The 17,312-nt window shown below is 44.6% G+C and overlaps 1 protein-coding gene across 4 annotated transcripts in view; it reads left to right on the forward strand.

Moving 5' to 3' along the window:
* The window catches only part of LOC119169252 (structural maintenance of chromosomes protein 3), a 44,447-nt gene that overhangs the window by 1,537 nt on the left and 25,598 nt on the right, over positions 1 to 17,312 (forward strand). For 2 of the 4 annotated variants that reach the window (XR_012887582.1, XM_037420366.2), the window contains exons 2-8: positions 2,179 to 2,278; positions 2,556 to 2,701; positions 5,040 to 5,181; positions 7,621 to 7,777; positions 13,950 to 14,099; positions 14,995 to 15,064; positions 16,083 to 16,164. Coding sequence is in view for 3 of the 4 variants with exons in the window: in XM_037420366.2 (XP_037276263.2) it covers positions 2,179 to 2,278; positions 2,556 to 2,701; positions 5,040 to 5,181; positions 7,621 to 7,777; positions 13,950 to 14,099; positions 14,995 to 15,064; positions 16,083 to 16,164 (847 nt within the window). In the remaining variant the exon portion in view is untranslated. Of the gene's footprint in view, positions 1 to 678; positions 1,838 to 2,178; positions 2,279 to 2,555; positions 2,702 to 5,039; positions 5,182 to 7,620; positions 7,778 to 13,949; positions 14,100 to 14,994; positions 15,065 to 16,082; positions 16,165 to 17,312 lie in introns of those variants that run through there. The other 2 variants (XM_075880283.1, XM_075880289.1) reach the window with 2 other exon arrangements.

Below are 17,312 nucleotides of genomic sequence, written 5' to 3' on the forward strand. Positions count from 1 at the left end.
AGTTCCTCACACAACTGTGCACACAACTCTCTACGCAGCTGAGTGAATCACGAGTCCAGTCTTTGTCCTACTCACCACCTGTGATCTTTTCATAAGTGCTACTTTATTGGTACGAACGATGTGTTAGTGAAATTGTTTGTGGTGTCATAAAAACTAGGCAGTTTAAGTCAATTCCAGAACACTGTTTTAGTGTTAGGTCAACTCAGACCACCTACTATGCTATCACTGATATTGAAAGAAAGTTCCTTTCCACTGTAACGTCTTGCAAATGATCAAACATAATTGACTGACTGATGATGTATGCACGAGTGTTTTGTATGCTCCATTTTATGCTTCGTAGGCAACGATGTGACAATTACACAAATACAAACAATGTTTATTGATGTCTCAACCTGTAAATTTTGTAGAGAGGTTCTTTCTTTTTCAGTGGAATGAGTTTGCTTAGCAGGCATCCATCATGCTTGCCTACACGCAATATGGACATATTGGACACGCAAATGGACACAAGTGACAGTGTTGTCATAACGAAGCATACGAATACGAGGTCTGTTAAAAAAGTGCCAGACTTTTTTTTTTTTTTTTTTCGCAAGCACCTGATGGATTTGAAACAAGCGGGCTAGCATCAGCCGACCTTGAACCTTCGTGCACATGCGTGAGTTTTTTCCCGCCTGCCGATAGCATCAGTCGTTTCAGCGCAGCGTTTCAGTGAGGTAGTGCGCATCGCTCTTCTCGGTTTTTCATTGCAAGGAAAATGATTGAGCGACCGGAGCAGCGCTACTGCATCAAATTTGCCTGAAACTGGACGACAGCTAAGTAAGTAGAAACTATTGGGACGATCAAGACGGCTTTCGGTGACAGCGCTATGAGCCGCACACAGATTAAGGAGTGGTACGAAAGACGGCTGCACATTGGTGAAGATTTCTGGTCGGCCATCAACATGCCGAAATGACCAGGTCATTGTTGAAGTGAACGCTGTGGTGATGCGGGACTGTCCTGTGACTATCCAGGAAATTGCGAAAGAGGGGGCATCAGCACTTTCTCTGCACGTTCCATTATGACTGAAGATTTGGCCATGAAGAGAGTTGCGACGAAATTCGGGCCGAAATTGCTGACAGAGGAGCAAAAGCAACTTCGTGTTCAAGTCTCACAGGACATGCTGGATTTCACAAGCAGTGACCCTAACTTCATGAACACTATTATCAATGGTGACGAGTCTTGGGTGTACGGTTATTACTTGGGAGCTAAATCCCAGTTGTTACAGTGGAAGCATTCCATGTCATCAAGATTAAAAAAAACCTGCCAAGTGCTCAGCAACGTCAAAGTGATGTTGAGTGCTTTCGTTGACTCCCGCGTTGTGGTACACCACGAGTATGCACCAAATGGTCAAACAATCACCGAAGAGTACTACAGGAATGTCCTCCGTCATCTACATGATGCTGTGCGGCGCAAGAGACCTGACTTGTGGTCAACAGGAAACTAGTGCATCCATCACGACAATGCTTCTGCACATTCCTCACACTTGGTTCAGACTTTTTTGCCGAAAAGTAAAACTCCTGTAGTCCAACAGGCTCCTTGCTCTTTTTATATGGCCCCCTGCAACTCCTGGCTGTTTCCCAAACTCGAGAGGACATTGGAAGGAGAGCGATTTCAGACAAGGGAGGACATTATGGCTGCAACGACAGCTCGAGCTGAACTTCATTCTGAAAGAGGCCTTCTCGGAATAATTCCAACAATGCCACACCGCTGGGAGAAGTGTGTGGAGTCCCAAGGAAACTACTTTGAGGGAGATTAGGTTTCCAACGCTCCAATTATGCCAGTTTATTTTCTTGCACCAAAGGTCAGATACTTTTCTAATAGACCTTGTATGTATTATCTTTTTCATTTTATTCGATTATGCTGCTAAAGCAAGGTGAGAGGACAGTGCCCAAATTTGTCCAACGAAAACAAGTTCATTTGTATAAGTGTTGACTCCAGCGACATGCCCTGTTCTACGATTTCTTAATTCTACATTGAAATACGTGACCCATGGTGCAGTTTGCTATTTTTCAGTTGCAAATGGCAAGCAGTGATACACTCTATCCGTATAAATTAAGCAGCGCATATCAATCATGTTGCTTTTTTTTTTTCACATTATTTCTGCACGTATGCCGGTACCATAAGTTTCATCCTGCTGCACAGGGGCACTCAACGACTGGAGGAGGACTGCCAGGCCAGTTTGAATCAGGCACGGGACGCTATTGCACGGCACCAGCCTCATATGGTTGCTGCTATGGGCAGGGTATGTAGTCTCTTTGACAACATTTGCCTTGCGTGCATTGTTATGCTGAAAGGGTGGTTATTTCGAGTGCACATGTTCATTGCTTATATTTAGCACACTATTTGGTTTACAGCAGTTGGCCTATAAGTGTCTAGTTGCCTTGTAGACTGCCATACAACAAACATACAATGTGCATCTCGGCAACAACGTCTGGCAGCTAATGCTACCGTGATTGCATCGATGTACAGGCTGTTGTAATGAGGTGGCAGTACTACAACACACTATCTTGACATTGCAGGCCGAGTTTGCTGGTTGGCAAGGCTTAAAAAAAGTGCTGGAAAACCCTGATGATCCGGCCATTGGAGAGTACATGGGAATGCTTATTGATCACTTACAAGTGCCAGATGTCCTGACCACCGCTTTGGGAGCAGCACTTGGCAAAAAGTTAGTGCTATGACGTTTGTGGTTTTTGCTTCTGGTTTGCCACCATTCGTAAATTAGTGTTTGTGCAGATTTATTCTGGCAAAAATGATCGGTTGTTTGGCAAGGTGCCTGTTTTGATGCGTACTTTATATTTACATGACAGGATTCACTACATTTATGAAAATAACGTACTGGCAGTGAAGTTCACGAAGGTATTGGGACATTATTTTTAGTCTTTTAACTTCTGTACAAATTATTATATGAATGCAAAAAAGTCTAAGTGAACGTAAAGACAATTTGCCACTGACAAGGATGAAAAGTGCAACCTTCCAAAAGTTGCAAGTTCGGTCCATAATGTGAAAAAATGTGGTACTACGTACAATCAGCACATCTCGAAATGAGTGAAACGAATTCATTTGATATGCTTGCTTCAGTAAATCTGATACTTCATATTATACTGTGAAGAAGAAGATGTGCCTGCAGCGAGCAGCATCGCCAACGCCAGGCTCTCTCGGCTCGTGCTTCGGTTACCTGCTGTGCCGGTCTCTGCTGGACGGTTCATCACCCTGTCTTGCCGTTGTCGTTAACGACTAATAAACCTCTTCACAATACATTAGACATTGGTGAACCATAAGGTCTCTCGAAACTGCAAGTCATGAATGTTAGCTGATTGGACAAAATTGTTACAAGAAAAATAAGTCATTGACACTAAAGATCACGGCAGTGGCAAGCACGGTTGTCAATCGTCAAAACATTAACCTTCAAGACAAATGAACCAGTCATATATACAGCTTTCATCATGCATTCCAGCGTAATATCTGGATATTGTAAATGTTTGATAATGTACGTTGGTGCTTGCATTGTGCACATGATTTGGTTAGATCATTTGCTGTGTGATTGTTTGTGAGATCCTGGAAATTGTGAATAAGGTAGTTGCATCTTGCACAGAATGATATCTTCGAAACTGTGGTCTGATGGTAAAAATGGCAATGGAACAAGCGTAGAAAACAAGGTAAAGCTTAAGAAACAGTGAAGCTGGTTGATCTTAGGGGCTTAACGTGGCCTTCTTGGCTGACGTTGGGCCTTTTCTAGGTGTAGACAGAGTACAGTTGAACCATAGCCTGTCACAGGCCATGCAAAAGTTTTCCAACTCCTGCGCTAAAAGCTAATGTGAAAACCTGACTGTGGCACCACCGGTAGAAATACAGACCTTGCGTCGCTTGTACTCGGCTCACGCCTCATCGGGCACACTTGGCAGGGCAGCCGCTTCAGCTGCTTGTTTGTGGGCACGGCATGGTGGTGGCTGCTCTTTGGCACATGCATGATCCAGCGAGGTTAAACCCAGGTGATGCGCAGCGGCGGCTCGGTTATTGATAAGCAACGGCGCGGAGGGTTTTTCGCAGACACCCTACGTTATACCTCGAGCTTTAAGAGCTCTGCTTTTAACATGTTCTTGCATCAATATTTGTAGTTAACAAGTCTAGGTTGGCTTGTAGTAGGGGCAAGATGCCAAATACCACCCAACTTCTTGTGCACACGGGCATGTGTGCATGTGTGTGCGTATACTTTTAACATTACAAAAATTGTGAAGTGCACTCCTCAAACAAAGTGAGAAGTCAGTATGACTCTCATTAAATGAAACTTGAAAGGACCAGAATATTATGTTCTATTTAAAGGGCCCCTAAACCACCCAGAGATCAAAATAAAGCTATGGTGTTGCAATTGTGCGCGAGTCTTTAACACATAGTGGCCGTGAAAATTTTTCGACACAGTACTGTAAGAGAGGAGTTGCATTATTTTGATTATCCAAAAAGGGCTTCCGCTCATTTCGCTCTTTTTTTCACTCTGCTTTATTCGTTTGCTCATCTCTCCTCTTCGAGGAGTGCTCCTCATCACCGTGTGAGGGGGAAGTGTTGTGAGCGAGGGTGCCTGCAAGCTCACAAATGGGTTCATTCTGGGATTGACATGAGCACACTATAATGTTGGCATTGAACCATACGGTGAGGATTACCAATAGCCCCCGAGAAGTGGCGGGACAGTTTCTTTTATTTTTGCGGGGTGCCCATGCCTTGTAGTGCTGGCTCTGGCATTGTTGATCACGACAGCATTCTGAACTCGATTGCTTTTACTTGAAATGTTACAAAATTACAGGAGGTGGTACACGGTGCCCTTTACCCAGGGTTACGTTTAATGAGAGATGAACAAAAGTGCAAAGTTTGAGCACAATACCAGTCATATTAGGTGCAGTTATTGCATTCGAGCAACAATTCCATTTAAGTGCATTATATCTGCCAAGAGTTCAGAATTTCAAGTTGTTCACTCTTATCATTTTCAAAGTCTGCACCTTCTTCCACTGCAGACTGTTCACTCACCTCGTGCGAAGCTGTTCGGCCACAACAACCCTCTTGCGCAAGTTCTATGCCTTGAAGACTCGAGGGTACGTTGGCTTTCAGGCACTGGACAAGACCGCCGTGCAAGACCGGTTACCAGAAGTAAAGGGAGTATGTGCTGCTACCTATTCAAAGGAATGTGAATCACATATTACGATAAGCTGAATAGTTGTTCTGAGTGGTGATGCATGTTTCGTAAGGAACCAGACGAGCATTTAACCACAGCAGCTCTCATAATTATACTGGCGTTTAGTTGCGTGAAACCCCCAAAATTTACCGAAATGTATGCAGTCAAACGTGCATATATCAAACTTTCTAAAAAATGGGCATTAGTGCAATATATTTTATAACTTGATACAAAGCTTCTAAAGAATTTACTCTATTATTTATGGAAGCCTTGATGCATAAGTTGGCTTCTTGACACTGCTTTGCAAGAATGCAAAGAAGGCAGCTAATGACAATGTGTTAGTATTTTAACGTTTTTCATGCTTCCGCGGTTTGTAGTTGGAGGTGCAAGTTATGCACAGGGGGGAAAGCTGTAGGTCAGATGATACAGTATCTATGTAAATTTTAACATCTTCAAATGCATTTGAGCATACTTGCCAGGCGTGGGAAATATATGTATGCCTCGGCAATAATGTTGGCACTATTTTTCAATATCATACCCAGCGTTCATATTTCAATTCTCTATACAGTAATGACATGAGATTTTTGTTCTCTAAAGTTGACTGTGCTAATTGTTGCCAGCTTTGCACAGAACAGCTAGATTGTTCCTTATTATGACAGCCATTGCGTTAACAAATTTAGCGGAGAATCAAAGAGTAACCATACGTGACGGCTGCAACGATGATGAATCATGGGTGAAAGCATGCGTTAGTATGCAATAGTTTTTACTTGCTCTGAGTGGTACTCTCCTAACCACACCATTGACACTCCCAAATGCATGAGAGAAAGTCTGCTTTGTTGAGGAAACACCAATTTCTTGTGGGAAATCCAACTTCTTGGGTAGTTGCATGCCACCCGTTGTTCCATATATCAAGTGTTTTATATATCAAGTGTTCCAGCTGTCTTTCTTCAATTCAGTTGTAAATTTTTCCATGCATTGACGTTAAATTATTGTAGCTTTCAAAAATAGTTTAATACAAAGGATATTTTGATTTACTCAAGTCTGATATACAATAAAACATCACTTAAGTGAACTATCTCGTAGTTTGACTTTTTAAAAATCATCTGCTCAAGCCCCATTCGACCCAGTGCCAACACATTTCAGTTTAATAAAATTATATACACTGTAGCACAGAGCACATTTCTATTCTATGAATAAATTTTGTGACTCCATCCTGTGCCTCTCACATCACATTCCTCATTGTCTGAAAGTCTGGGTACAGAAAGTGCTTCGCGTTTTGAAGACTATTTCAGCTGTAGCTTTTACATTGAGAGATGTGCCATTATGTCTGCAGATATTGTAGCGAGTGTCCTACCTTGGGAAGTAGAAGAGGCATAAGAAGTAATCCTTGTAGTGGAAACATCAGGAATTTCAATAAACAAGCACCGATGTGCTTCGAAAACGTGACACCCTTTGCTGCTTGACAAAGGGTTGTGCCGGAGAAGGCTTATGAATGCTGGGACACAGCGACCCAATTCATGACCACTGCAGCCCTAAGCGCACAAGTGCCGTAAAGATTACTGCATTTTCCAAAACATGCTAGATAAATAGAAATCCACAATCAAACAAGCTGCATAGCAAATAAAAGTATTCAAATTTTATTTCGCAACTGACGTCTTTAGCTCCTTATAATAGGTTGCAACAAAACTAGTATTTCAGTTCAGCCAACCTTCAGTTTAACAAACTTTCTCCTGGTGTCCCGTGAAGTTCGTTCAAGTGAAGTTTAACTGGAGTCTGATTGTAAAATATAATAGACAAATGCAATATTGTGCTCATTGAGGACTGTTGAGCTGTGAGTCTCTTCATTGATCATCCTTCTCGCCCTCTAGGCTCTTCACAAAAAAAAATACGAGGTGCACATTTTTGTTGTTGCAAGTCATTTGTAAAGAGGCATCAGCCAGAGATTATTATTATGCCATGAAAATACTGCGTAATTTAATTTTTCTGGCCCACTATACATACATTACCTTATCATTACCTTTGATACAATCGACACACATATATCGAACCTACACATAACAAATTACTGTGTATGGTGTACACTTGTAAGAGCCTTCTGAAGAATTTTCAATTTGTAAAATATGTTACACACTGCTTTACCAGTATGTTGAACTTTTTTGTGGTCTCCTTGAGATATGCGGGTTCGATTGTAATAGTAAGAAACATCTAGCACAATCACTGGGTCAACAAAAGACTGTCTACAATTTCACAAAAAGTCTGACATCCTATATCTGAAAAGTAAGGCTGACTTTCAAGTGTCATTCAAAGTGGATGCACCTCGTGAAGGTACTTGCTTCCATTTGTCAATTGCACCTACTGTCCTATAGTATAATGCATACATTACTGAAATCTCGCTAATTATAGAAAACCTTCACATCCTACAGCCGGAGGTTAGGCGCCTGCTTGACATGGTAGAGTGCACCAACTCCGATCTGGCTCCTCTGCTGCCACACTGGCTGGGCAAATGGCTGCTCTGCGAAAGCCTGAAGGACGCTCAAGACGCAAGCCGCCGGCACAAGGTCAACTGCGTCACTCTTGAAGGTCAGCGTTTGCGATTTCACTTCGCGGTACACTCAGTTTTCTTCATTCTGCCATTTTGGTAGGGGCAGGGGTAACCGTTTTCACCAGAACAAAAGCCTGGTTTGCGGCTTTTCAGCTAGGGGAAGGGCACTAATGCTGTGGCATCGTGAAAAAGGCATACATCTGTGCAGAGTGTGTGTGCAGGTTGTTTTCGTGGAGGTACCTCTTTTCCCTTCACACCTGCAGTCCGAGCGACGGTCTGCTCACATTCCAAGTGAGGTCAGCCAGCTTCGAAAAGGCACACTGCAGCAGTGTACTGTTGTGCTTCTAAGCTCAAGGGCCGCATAATCATATTTGGTGATAGCTTGTAAAACTCGAACAATTATTATTAGCTGTAAACGGTCGATGGTAAGGCTAGCATATAATTCAGCAGAAGGCACCTCTTCTGTACAGTGCATCACTCCTGGGGGCAACTTTTGGGTTGTAGATAACGCAGCCATTACTCTTTGCACCAGGGATCACCGACTCACTGTGCCCAAGGCAATTCATGAAATTGGGGGGTGTGGGCCAATAATGCATGTCATTCATAAAGCCACTAGGCCAAGTGTAGTTAAAGGCAGTTAGTAAAATACAGTGAATGATGACTAGTTCGTGAAGCATTGTGACCTAGCTAGGGGCAGCACAAAATACACAAAGGAGACTCATGTGTGGTTCTTGTGTTCCCTTTTCTGCACCCTTGTCTTTTGCACCGTCCTCTTGGCAGAGGACTCAGCAACTTCAGTGTAAAGCATCCCGCATAGTTGATGTGATCTATTAGGCTCTACGCTCTTGAGCAAATAATGTATTTTGGGAAACTGTGGAATTTTTTGTGAATTCTGATCACATTTCTAATGTATGCAACTTTTTATACACATTGTTACACGATATCGGCAACGAAAGAGCATCATATACGACGAAGACGATGAAAGCGACCGTGCTCGTGTTGTTGTTGCTGCTGTTCTTCCATCTTGGCTGCAGCTGCCTCTGACTCTCCCTGTATATTTTGTAAATGTATCTATTTCATTCATTCTCTCATCCCCGTGATATTTGGTGGAGGTGCGGGGTACAACACGATATAACGAAGCTCCGCAGTGGCCGACGCTTAGATTTTTCCCCCATGGCAGACCAGGGACCGGCTCCCACCGAGGCGACTACAACAACAACTGTTGTCCTTCCGCAGCTAAAAGATCCTGGCACGTTCTGTGGCACGGATGATGTCGACATTGAAGAATGGCTGCCGTTGTACAAACGTACAAGTAAGAATTACCGCTGGGATGAAACTCTTATGTTAGCCAATATCCTGTTCTACTTGAGAGGAACAGCGAAAGTGTGGTTCGAGAACCACGAAGATGAAATTGGAAGCTGGGATGCGTGCAAAGAAAAGATGCGCGCCCTTTTCGGCAAGTCTGTGGGTAGAAAGGCAGCGGCCAAGAAGGAGTTGGCATCTTGTGCGCAAACGTCATCAGAGTCCTACGTGACTTACATACAGGATGTGCTTGCCCTTTGCCGAAAAGCGGACAACAGTATGGAAGAAACCGAAAAAGTAGCTTACATATTGAAAGGCATTGCAGATGATGCATTCAACCTTCTCATATGCATGGACTGCAACACGGTCGATGCCATCATCAAGGAGTGCCAGCGTTTTGAGGCCGCAAAAAGTCGACGTATCGCCCAAAATTTCATTCGACTACTAAACACAGCAGCAACCTGGTCGTGCGAAGACAGGCCTGCGCTACATACGTCGTTAACTGCAGAGCACATGACCAAAATCATCAGACGTGAACTTGAAGCTCTGTCTCCTGCGTCCACGTGCTCCCATGCCTGTGACTCTAGCCCTCAGATGGTTCCACTGGTACATGCCATTGTGCGACAAGAGCTTTCCAATGCTGGACTGGCCTCCGAGTGCACTACAGCTCCCTCTCAGCCAATCAACCGTCGTCGACCCCCTGTTTTGTATGCCCAAAGCCAAATCCTTCTGGCGCGCCCTCGCCTGATTTGTTTCAACTGCCACCGTATCGGACACGTGGCCCGCCATTGTAACACTCGGTGGTATTGGCATCGGGCATCCTATGGGTACCCCCATTTGCCAGAGAGGGATCATGGACACTTTCAAAGTTACCGGGAGTCACCTTATGCCACCAGTGAAGACGTTCCTTCTATGCCGCCATATCGTCGTCGCTCTCCATCTCCGCATGCTCACCAGTCCCGTTCACCGCTCTCCCGTCGCCCATCGTCTCGCTCGCCCCAATTTCGCCGACTGACCACCTGCCGCGGGAAAACTAGATGATGCAGCTCCCGGAGGTGATGCTGCATCGACCACTTGCCCGCCAAATCCTCTGACCATGCTGCCGACTCGACGCAACCTTATTGACGTTGAAGTAGATGACACACCTGTTGTTGCACTTGTGGACACAGGGGCTCACATATCAGTGATGAATTCAGAACTTCATTGCCGCCTTAGGAAAGTTTTAACGCCACCCACAATGCCACTCATCCAAGTCGCCGACGGCGGCACATTTCCCATGCTTGGAATGTGCTCCGCGCGTATAAGCGTGGCTGATCGCTCCATGACAGTGCTATTTGCTGTGCTTCAGAAATGTTCCCATGAACTTATCCTCGGCATGGACTTTTTATCCGCCCACTCTGCCCTTATTGATTGTGGAACCGGCATGCTTCAACTTGATTTACCGTGTTACCATGACGACCCAACACCAGCTCAACCCCGTCTGTGTTCTGCAGATCACGTTCGCCTAGCACCTCAAGCCATTACTTACGTGAACCTGAGATCTGTCCCTCCTGTTCCCTATGGTGACTACATGTTGGCACCTATTGCTGACGTTCTGCTGGCCAAAAATGTTGCCGTGCCTCACACACTTTTGACAGTCACGGGAAATACAGCATCTCTTCCGATCCTAAACTTCAGCTGGTGCGCTCTAGATGCTGCCATTTCGGCGTTCGTTGCCGAATCTTCTTCGTCCTCTGCTCCATTTTCATCCTCGAAGAGCGCAGCGGATGCCATCATCGACAAGATGATCGCTCCAGACCTTCTTCCAGCACAGACAGCTGACATCCGGCACCTGCTGAAATCCTACCGCGACATCTTTGATTTTGATAACTGCCCTTTGGGTCAGACATCCTTTGTTACTCATAGGATTAACACTGGAGATGCCAGCCCCATCCGACGACAACCTTATCGCATGTATAATGCTGAGCGACAAGTTATCCCAGCACAAAGTTGAAGAAATGCTCACAAAAGACGTCATTGAACCTTCCTGCAGTCCATGGGCATTGCCGGTCGTGCTAGTCAAGAAGTAGGATGGCAGCTGGCGCTTCTGCGTAGACTACCGTCACTTAAACAAAGTAACACATAAGGACGTGTATCCACTGCCGCGGATTGGCGATGCTCTCGACTGCCTACATGGGTCTGTCTACTTTTCATCTATCGACTTGCGATCAGGATACTGGCACATTTCTGTCGATCATCGAGACCGTGAGAAAACCGCATTCATCACATCGGATGGACTTTTCCAGTTCAAGGTTATGCCATTCGGATTGTGTAATGCGCCAGCTACATTTGAAAGGATGATGGACTCTCTCCTGTGTGGATACAAATGGACCACGTGCCTGTGCTATCTCGATGACGTCACCCTATTTTCACCTACATTCGAAAGCCACCTTAGCCGCCTAACGGTTGTTCTTCAGGTTTTCCGGAAAGCAGGACTTCAGCTCAACTCTTCCAAATGTCGCTTCGGCCGTCGGGAAATCACTGTGCTGGGCCACCTTGTCAGTGCTCGAGGCGTGCAACCTGATCCTGAAAAAATTCAAGTTGTCAAAGATGTTCCCATACCACGTTCCGCAAAAGATGTACGGAGTTTTATCGGCCTTTGTTCTTACTTTCGACGTTTCGTAAAAAATTTCGCTGACATTGCCCGACCACTTACGGAGCTACTGAAGAAGGACATGCCTTTTTATTGGGGTACTGACCAAGCAACTGCCTTCAGCAACCTTACAACATTACTTACTTCCCCACCCATCTTGGCCAATTTCGACCCGTAAGCCCATACTGAAGTTCGTACCGATGCCAGCGGACATAGAATTGGTGCTGTTCTCGCCCAGCGGCAACGAAGACAGGATCGCGTCATTGCTTATGCCAGTCGCCTCCTTTCTCCTTCGGAGAGCAAGTTTTCCATTATAGAGCGTGAGTGCCTCGCACTAGTCTGGGCAGTCAGAAAATTTCGACCATACTTGTTTGGCCGCACCTTTTCGGTAATTACAGATCACCATGCCTTGTGCTGGCTGTCGTCTCTTAAAGATCCAACAGGACGACTTGGCCGTTGGGCCTTGAAACTACAAGAATACAGCTTTGACGTGGCATACAAATCTGGCCTAATGCACCAGGATGCTGACTGTCTATCCCGTCACCCCGTGGACCCACCTGACCTTTCAGCACATGATTCTGACCCTTGTGTCTTCGCCTTGTCGACTTTCACCGACATACGCAAGGAACAGCTCAGCGATGTCCACTTGCGGTCTATCATGCAGAGTCTACGCTTGCGCCACGTAGACCGGTCGCTACACTTGTTCGTTCTACGCGATGGCATTCTTTACCGACGCAACACCAGCGCCGAAGGACCAGAGCTACTACTCATAGTTCCTGCGACACTCCGTTCCGCTGTACTTGAATAGCTTCACGACGCCCCAACCGCGGGACGTCTTGGGGTCACGCGCACGTACGATCGCGTGCAGCGTAGATTCTTCTGGCCAGGCCTTTACCGTTCTGTGCGCCGATACGCTGCTGCATGTGAGTCCTGCCAGCGCTCCAAACATTCCACCTTGCCACCAGCTGGTCCGCTCCAACCAATAGACATACCCACCGTTCCCTTCTACCGCGTCGGTCTTGATCTCGTTGGACCATTTTCTACTTCTCTCACTGGAAACAAGTGGATAGCCGTAGCCACTGATTACGCCACAAGATACGCTATCACGGGAGCGCTACCGGCAAGCTGTGCCACTGACGTCGCGGACGTCTTGCTTCATGACGTAATTCTTCACCATGGCACTCCTCGACAGCTGCTGACTGATCGTGGTCGCTCATTTCTTTCTAAAGTAGTAAGTGACATCCTTCGCTCGTGTTCGATGCGTCACAAACTCACTACGGCCTATCACCCACAAACAAATGGTTTTACGGAACGCCTAAATCGAACATTGAGAACAATGCTCTCCATGTACGTTTCCAAAGATCACCTTGATTGGGATAGTACTTTGCCTTATGTGACATTCGCGTACAATTCGTCACGCCACGACACTGCTGGCTTCTCCCCCTTCTATTTATTGTTCGGCCACCATCCAGCGTTACCCTTCGAGACTCTTCTCCCATCAACTACGCAAACGGTTACAGAGTACGCCCGGGATGCCACTGCTCGGGCTCAAGTGGCCCGCCAAATCGCACGGGAACGTCTTCTTGGCTCGCAACTCTCTCAGAAGGCCCGCTACGATAGCCATCACAGAGTAGTTTCCTACTCTCCAGGTTCATTGGTCCTCCTCTGGACACCATGCCACCACGTTGGCCTCTCTTTGAAGCTCCCCTCTCGCTACTCGGGGCCTTACAAGGTTTTACGCCGGCTTACCGATGTCACATACGAGATTGCTCCGTTGGACAGTCAGTCATCGTCGTCCGCACCCGTTACTGACGTCGTCCATGTGACCCGCCTCAAACCGTACATATCCTCATATGATCCTACTCTCCTTTAGGCACCGAGACGACGCTGCCATCAGCGGGGGGTTATATGTTACACGACATCGGCAACGAAAGAGCATCATAGACGACGATGACGATGAAAGCGACCGTGCTCGTGTTGTTGTTGCTGCTGTTCTTCTATCTTGGCTGCAGCTGCCTCTGACTCTCCCTATATATTTTGTAAATATATTTATTTCATTCATTCTCTCACATGAGTGATATTTTTGTTTGCTAATACTTGGCAGCTAGATGATGCTAAAGAGGTTTCTTATTGGTAGAGCTATGATTCCAAAACTAAATCATGTTTTTCGTTTTATTCTTCTATGTTACCGACACAGCTTTCAAGGCACTTTTATTTTATTCCCTTTGACGAATAAAAGGGAATCATGCTTTCTCTCCCTCTTCTTTTCTGTGCAGGTGACATAGTAAGTGCGAAAGGTGCTATGACAGGTGGCTACCGTGACGCCAGGAAAAATGTGTTTGCTGTGTACCAGGAATTTTGTCGGCTTTCTGACGTGCTCCAGTCGGCCGAAGCCGGATTGAGCAACATGCAAGCAGTGTCTCGGAGTATCCTTTACACACAGTAATTGTGTGTTATACATCTTTAGGGAGGCTTCCATGCATTGTGCAGCTGTAAGGTTGAATGCTTCATCAATATTTGCTGTGAATTCACCAGAACACAGTTTTTAACAAAGAAGCTGTTTAAGCTTTTCGTGGCACCGGGTAGTGCTAACAAAGACTATCGTTGCACTTTTTGTTGCACCAAGTATTGTGAACGTAAATTGCCGTCGTAATGTACCAGCATGCGCTCTCCTCATCTTGTGCTTCGTTGCCACAATATGTGTGCCAATTTGTCCAGCATGAAACTCAATAACTCTTGCAGCCAAGAGAACAAGTAACGAGAGAAGAACAAAAAGAAAAAAAAAAGAAACGGAATAAAGATAGAGAAAAAGTTGCACAAAAAAAATATATTGAAAAACAGAGCGAGACAGAAAGGAAGATAGAGAGGGACAAAAAAAGAGCGTATTATAGTCCCAAATAGTACAGTAGAGCAAAGAAGTTGGAAAGGAGAGAGAGGAGGGAGAGAGAGAGAGTGAGGCATAGAATAGCCATGTATGGTACATTCATGTTATCATGTCAGAAAGGGAAACGGGGTGAGGAGAAAAGAAAGTGTGTAGCATGGCATAGTCATGTATAATGTAGTATACACGACAAGAGGATGCCATGTACAGCGCGCAGTATACGAATTGGCGGGAAAGGGAACTGAGAGTAAGGAGAGAGAGGAGTAGGGGGAAGGGGGAAGTAATGCGTAGCCGTACGTAGTATTGTACAGCACTGTGTAGGAGAGAGAAGCGAGAAACGAATGCCTCAGTTTTCACATAACTAGTCTGTAGCTGCCCCAATTTCTTTTATGCAAAAATTGACATCGTGGCTGAGCATTATCTTCCTTAACAGCCAAAAGATCTCGGCAGTGAAGCCTCTAAGCTGCACTGCAAGGTCCAACAACTGCAGCTGAATATCCTGCAGAACACGTAAGTTGATATTACTCCCTGCTGCAAGCATATTGAAAGCAAGCTTGGCTAAAATAATGTAAGAGTGGATTAGTTTCGCAGTTGAAATGAGAATGCCACTAGTGTTCTTGTTTGTTGACACAGTGGAGTTCCTCTTCGGAATGCTGTACATATAGAAAAAACAAAATGCAAGGGGGGAAGGGGGGGTCTCCAATAAAGTTTTATAGAGTGGTGATAAGCAATATATAAACATATATACCAATGCAATATATGCACCTCCCTATCATTATCACTTTTAAATTATTGACTCATTGATTTATTCTTTTTACATGCCCTGAATTGCCAGACTATTCCAGAGGGAAAGGCATACATACAAGCAGCCCATATGGGCTAGCTCCCCCTCCCCCCATAAACAAAGAGCACAGTATAAGCAGTGTAGTTAAAGGGGTACTGACACCATTTTTCAAAGGTGAGCTGATTCTGCCATTTAAATATCCTGCATACAGAGAGAGCTCTGAGCAAATGTGAAGCTAAGCAAATGCTGATAAGATATTTTATTTTCATGTTAAAGTAACTTTTCCCATTGCACACTTACCGACATCGACACTAGCTCAACATCAGGCTATATAGTACAAGTTCTGTTGACTTCACGCAGCAGTCTGGCTAGTTTTCATGTCAGGTATCAAAACTTTCAAAATGGCCACCAGTGAGTCACCAATGGAGCTATAGTGCGGAGCGGCTTTGGAAACATCACGACATCTTGTGCGAGCATGTGATGAGAGGCTTATACCGTGTGTGCGATGTCAGCGTACAGTAGGAACTGAAACTAGCTTTTGAAAACATACTGAAATTGCTGTTTGAAGGTGCAATCACACTTAGCAGAACGTTCTATAGGCTCTTGAGGACTTGGCCTTTCGTTTGATGCAAAAAAAAAAAAAAAAACGATTACTGAACATTTTCATGACGGTACCCCTTAACATATAACAAGTAGCATCGAAGAGCTTTGTTTTGACCATTAAAATATAATTTATTTACTCAGGAGTGCCATTTCAAGCACTGAATCAAAGCTGACTTCTCTTCAGTCTCGCGTGTCTCAAATTGAAGAGGGCATCAAAGCAAAGGTAAGATTATTGAAATGCTCTAGAGTTTTACGTTTGCTGTGACAATGAACTCCTTGTGTCATAATTTGTTATACATGCAACATTTTAAGCTTTCAAGCTCCAAGTTTAGAGCTTTTTATAGGGTATACCAACATGAGATTATCGATTTTCTATACACTAGCACTTGACCTGTTTAAATTGCAGATATTATACTGGCAAGCACCTGAGCACAATAAGTAATTTACTAAAATAGCACATGTTTCTTTAGGCCAGTTTCGCTGCTGAGTATGCAGCTGTATATTAGATTCACTATGTCTTCAGGCAGAAAAACTTTTGCAGTATAATACAAGTGCGTTATATAATTGTTTCACTTTTAAACTAAACTCCTTATAAAGCGAGCTGTCTTACAAAGTCACCTAAGAAGATTTTTACAGTGTCACATACCCTCGCAGCATATGGGTAAAAAAACTAGCGTATAAATATTGCACGTTTCAGATTTACATTGCTTTTTTTTACTTTGCGTTATGAAGTTGTTTATAAGCCGGGAGCTTGTAAACAACTTTATAACTACTTGAGTGCAGTGCTGCAAGATCAATGCTGATTTGTGATAGCTGCTTAGGTTGATGAGAAATTCTTGTCGACAATACGTGTTTCAATGCATTGTAGATAGCATGGAATGCAGAATGTTTTTCTCTAGTAATCTTTCTGCATCATTGCATAGTAGGTCATTGCATCTTGAATACAGGGCATTTAAATTTATGCACCTGCTTTGTGCGATGTTCCACTTGCTTCGCCTAACATTTTCAAACCCACTGCCAGGTTATCAAAGGGTGTGTCCCAATTACTCACCATTATGCGCACAGTAGATAGCCTAATAGACGGCTAAGTGGATAGTGGCCATCTTAAGTCCCAAATTAATTCTTACATAGACCGCTACGTGAACAGATTCAAGAAGACTGCACCAGAAACAAATACGATGCAGGCTATTTTGCTCTCCAAACTAGAGGGCAGCTCAGCGAAATGCGCGGATAGCTTTGATTTCGCTGCAATGGCTATCTGCGCACAATCAGATACTTTTCGAAGTGCTCGATGTACACTACGTTCAATATTTCACAGAAAAGAAGCTAAAGGATTAACAATTATGTTTGATTTTCATATCTTTTTCTTGC

The sequence above is a fragment of the Rhipicephalus microplus genome, chromosome 2 (genome assembly GCF_043290135.1).
Source record: "Rhipicephalus microplus isolate Deutch F79 chromosome 2, USDA_Rmic, whole genome shotgun sequence".
Classification (NCBI taxonomy): domain Eukaryota; kingdom Metazoa; phylum Arthropoda; class Arachnida; order Ixodida; family Ixodidae; genus Rhipicephalus; species Rhipicephalus microplus.